Below are 3,925 nucleotides of genomic sequence, written 5' to 3' on the forward strand. Positions count from 1 at the left end.
GTTTTCTTTCCCTTACTTGGGTGCTTCATATGCTTCATATATATGCCTGAAGGATCCTGGAAGAAAGAAACCACATTCTCTTCCTCTCACTGCCTTGCAGCTTTAAAGTCTAGATTCTCACTTAAGTGATGCCCCGTGTGCCTGATACGGTGCCTCTGTGTACATCTGGCAGGGTCATGAGTCTCTTCCTTTAGGCTCAGAAGCATTCCTTCATTCATTAGTGCATATAATTCATACTTATGAAAAACTTAAGATATGGCAAAAATTAGGCTGGTCTCTGGAGATGTGGCATTGAGTATGACCTATGTCATCAAAGTGCTTACAATCCAGTCGATAGGTCAGATGACAAATAATTTCAGTTGGATGGGATAAGCACTATGAACTAATAAATGAAATGCCCTAGGAACTGAGATGAGAGGAATATACAGATGGAAAGGTAGAACTGAAATAGTTTCAAAGGAGGGTGAGAACACAACTGAAGCTAACTAAGCCCCACTCCACTGCATAAGTAGTATGTATTCATTACATTTTGGATCTCTATTTTCTTTGATTGGTGCAATTACTTCTCCCTGTGCCAATATTGCACCTTCTTAATTGCTACAGCTTTATAATAGGTAATATTTGAAAGACAAACCCTCTTCTGTTTTGGCTTCTTCTCTAAGAGTGTTTCGACTACTCTTAGAGCTTTTAACTTCTATATAAATTTTAGTATTAGTTGTCAATCCAACAAACCATCAAATCAACCCATTTGGGATTTGGAATAAACTGTATTGAATCCATAGATCAATTCTGGATTAATTGAAATTTTCATGCTATTATCTTCTAATTCATAAACATAATAATTTATTTCAGCCTTCTTTACTGTTTTTCATTAAGGTTTTGTAATTTTCTCCATGAAGGTCTTTATTCATGGGTGCCTTATATTTTTGAAGCTATTTTAAATGATAACTCCTTTAAAGTAAATTTGCTATCAGCTTGCTGAAGTACAGAAATGAAATAGATTTTTATAAGAAAGCTTACTAGACTTTTGTAATATTCTGATAATTTATCAATAGTTTCTTTTGCATTTTCTATGAACACAATCTGTAAATAATGTCAGTTTTATTTCTTCCTTCTCAATCTTTATGTGTTTAATTTCCTTTCGCTTGCTTTAGTAGGCTGGATAGAATATTTAATACAATGCTGAAGAAAAGTGGATGAGCAGTCGACCTTATCTTGTTCTTAATCTTAAAGAAAACCCTTTGGTATCTTACCACGAAGTGTGATGTTGGCTGCCAAATTGCGCACACACGCTCTCTATCAGTTTAAAGAAAATCTTTTGTTCTCAGATTTCTAAGGGTTCTTCTTAAAGTAAACATTACATTTTAAAAATACATTTTTGGCAGGTATTGAAATAATCATATGACTTTTTCCTTTTGAACGTTTATTTGAATAAAGTTGGATTATTTTAATTTTAAATAAATTTTCAATTCTGAAATAAAGCCGTTTGTCACATACCCTTTATAAAACGTCTCTGATATTTTGTACAATAATTTAACTTCTATAATTATGAGTGAGATTGCATATGTTTGATGTCAAGATAATTCTAGCTTCAAAAATAAGGTAGAGAATATTCCTTCTTTTTTCTATTATCTAAAAGAGTTTATGCAATGTTAAAATTAGTTTATCCTTGCTGTTTTGTAACACTTCTTCGTAAAGTTTTCTTGGATGGGAGGCTTATTTATTTGCACTCTTAACAGCTCTCTTTGTTTCTTAAAATAGTTACAGGGATTTTCAAGTTTTCTTAATTCCTGATTCAATATTGTTAAGTATTTCTCCCACAAACACATCTATTTCATTACTAAAAATACATTAAGATAAAGTTGTTCATGATGTTATTTTTCATCTTTTTGTGTTTAAAACTTCTGTAATCATATTTACTTATTAATTTGCATTAAGGTTTATTTATATCTTCATTTGTTTTTCTTGCTAAATTTCACTAATTGGTCTAAAATTTATAAATCTACTTTTGTAGATCTCTATTTTATCTGTCTTTTACATTTATAAAATCTATTTCATCATTTTCTTCCTTCTACTTTCATTTTGGTTTTGTTTTTAACTTCTTAGGTTGGAATCTCAAATCATTAACTTTAGCCTCTTCTAAAAAACAATTATTTCAAACTGTGATTTTAACTCTCAGGGCCCATATGCATTATGCATGTTTTGGTATACAATTCTTTTATTTTGGTTTGATTCTAAATATATTCTAATATCACTGTGAGCGTCTCTTTTCATGGACCATGGAATAAATTTCCAAAATATACAACTTTTCAAATTACCATTTTTTGGAAAAATTTCTGATTTAATCACATTATGGTGAGATATGGAATGTGGTTATCTTTTAAGAAAGTATAAATTTAAAAATTTTGAGACTTACTTTATGAGCCATATATGACCAATTTTTAAAAACCATTCAAATACACTTGAAAAGAATATTCTACATCAAATTTTCAAGTAATGGTGCTTTAAGTTTGTGTATTTTTATTTCTAGTCCAAACGTCTAGTCTGTCATGTCCCTAAAAATGGGGAGTTGATTTGCTATGCTTTGAACTGGGTCTTTGTTGTATTGCATCTTTGCTGTCTGAGCAGCGCACTCAAAGTCAGGGCAATCTCTGACGGGAAGAGAGTGCTGACTTGTCTTTATCTTTCAGATCTGAAGAACTCAATGAAGAGAGCCAATTGCACAGAGGTAAAAGAGTTTGTTTTTCAAGGTTTCTCCAATTTTCAAGAACACCAGCTCACACTCTTTATTGTCTTTCTTGCCCTGTACATCCTAACTCTGGCTGGCAATATCATCATTGTGACCATTATCCACATTGACCACCACCTCCACACCCCCATGTACTTCTTCTTAAGTGGTCTCTCTACCTCAGAGACCTTCTACTCCCTGGTCATTATCCCACGCATGCTTTCCAGCCTTGTAGGTCTGAGTCAATCCATCTCCCTGGAATGCTGTGGGACCCAGCTCTTTTTCTTCCTTGGCTTTGGTATCACCAACTGTCTCTTGCTGGCAGTCATGGGGTTTGACCGCTATGTGGCCATCTGCAACCCTCTTCGCTACTCCATCATAATGAATTGGAGGGTCTGTGGCATGCTGGCATCTTTAGTGTGTGCCCTAGGGTTCTTGCTGTCCTTGGTGCAGGCTGTAGCGATTTTCAGGCTGCCCTTTTGCAGTTCATTGATTGAGCATTTCTTCTGTGATGTTCAACCTATTTTGGATCTGGCCTGTGCTACCCCCCTTATTAATGATATTCTGACCTTAATTATCAGTCTCCTGGCCATCACAGCACCTGCCACCTTCCTTTTCATCTCTTATGTCCTCATTATTTCCACCATTCTCAAGATTGCCTCAGCTGAAGGCCGAAAGAAGACCTTCATTACCTGTGCCTCTCATCTCACTGTGGTTATTGTCCATTATGGCTGTGCTTCCATTGCCTACTTCAAGCCTAAATCAGAGAATACCAAAGATCAAGATCAGCTGATCTCAGTGACCTATACCATCATAACACCTTTACTAAACCCTGTTGTGTACAGTCTGAGAAATAAAGAAGTTCAGGATGCTCTGTATAGAGTAGTGGTTAGGAAAACCCTTTCTTAAAATGATAATCTCTATTCAAACAACAGTGTCTGTTTTCTAGATGGAAGCTTAGAGCTAAAGTTATACAGCCAGGATTTCATGTGATTAGTGAAGTCTAATACATTACAGCCAAGGCACAAGTGAAGCTGAGAGTTAGCCTCTAACAAAGAAGTCTCACTTCTTCCAGCCTTTTTGTTGTCTTAACAAAAACACAGGATACTTGCCAGACCTGTACACAGACAACCATTGGCCCTATTCCAGAAGATTATTACAAAGTCAAGGTCAAAACACTTTCTGTCATTTTAGGTT

At 35.0% G+C, this 3,925-nt stretch overlaps 1 protein-coding gene across 1 annotated transcript; it reads left to right on the forward strand.

Moving 5' to 3' along the window:
• The first annotated feature begins 2,704 nt into the window (after positions 1-2,704).
• Positions 2,705-3,637, forward strand: LOC106150218 (olfactory receptor 10J1-like). Its single transcript, XM_013522344.1, has one exon. The coding sequence runs from the start codon at positions 2,705-2,707 to the stop codon at positions 3,635-3,637; it is 933 nt and encodes a 310-aa protein (XP_013377798.1).
• Positions 3,638-3,925: the final 288 nt, after the last annotated feature.

Source organism: Chinchilla lanigera, unplaced genomic scaffold (assembly GCF_000276665.1).
Source record: "Chinchilla lanigera isolate Chin_1 unplaced genomic scaffold, ChiLan1.0 scaffold00067, whole genome shotgun sequence".
In the NCBI taxonomy this organism is placed as follows: domain Eukaryota; kingdom Metazoa; phylum Chordata; class Mammalia; order Rodentia; family Chinchillidae; genus Chinchilla; species Chinchilla lanigera.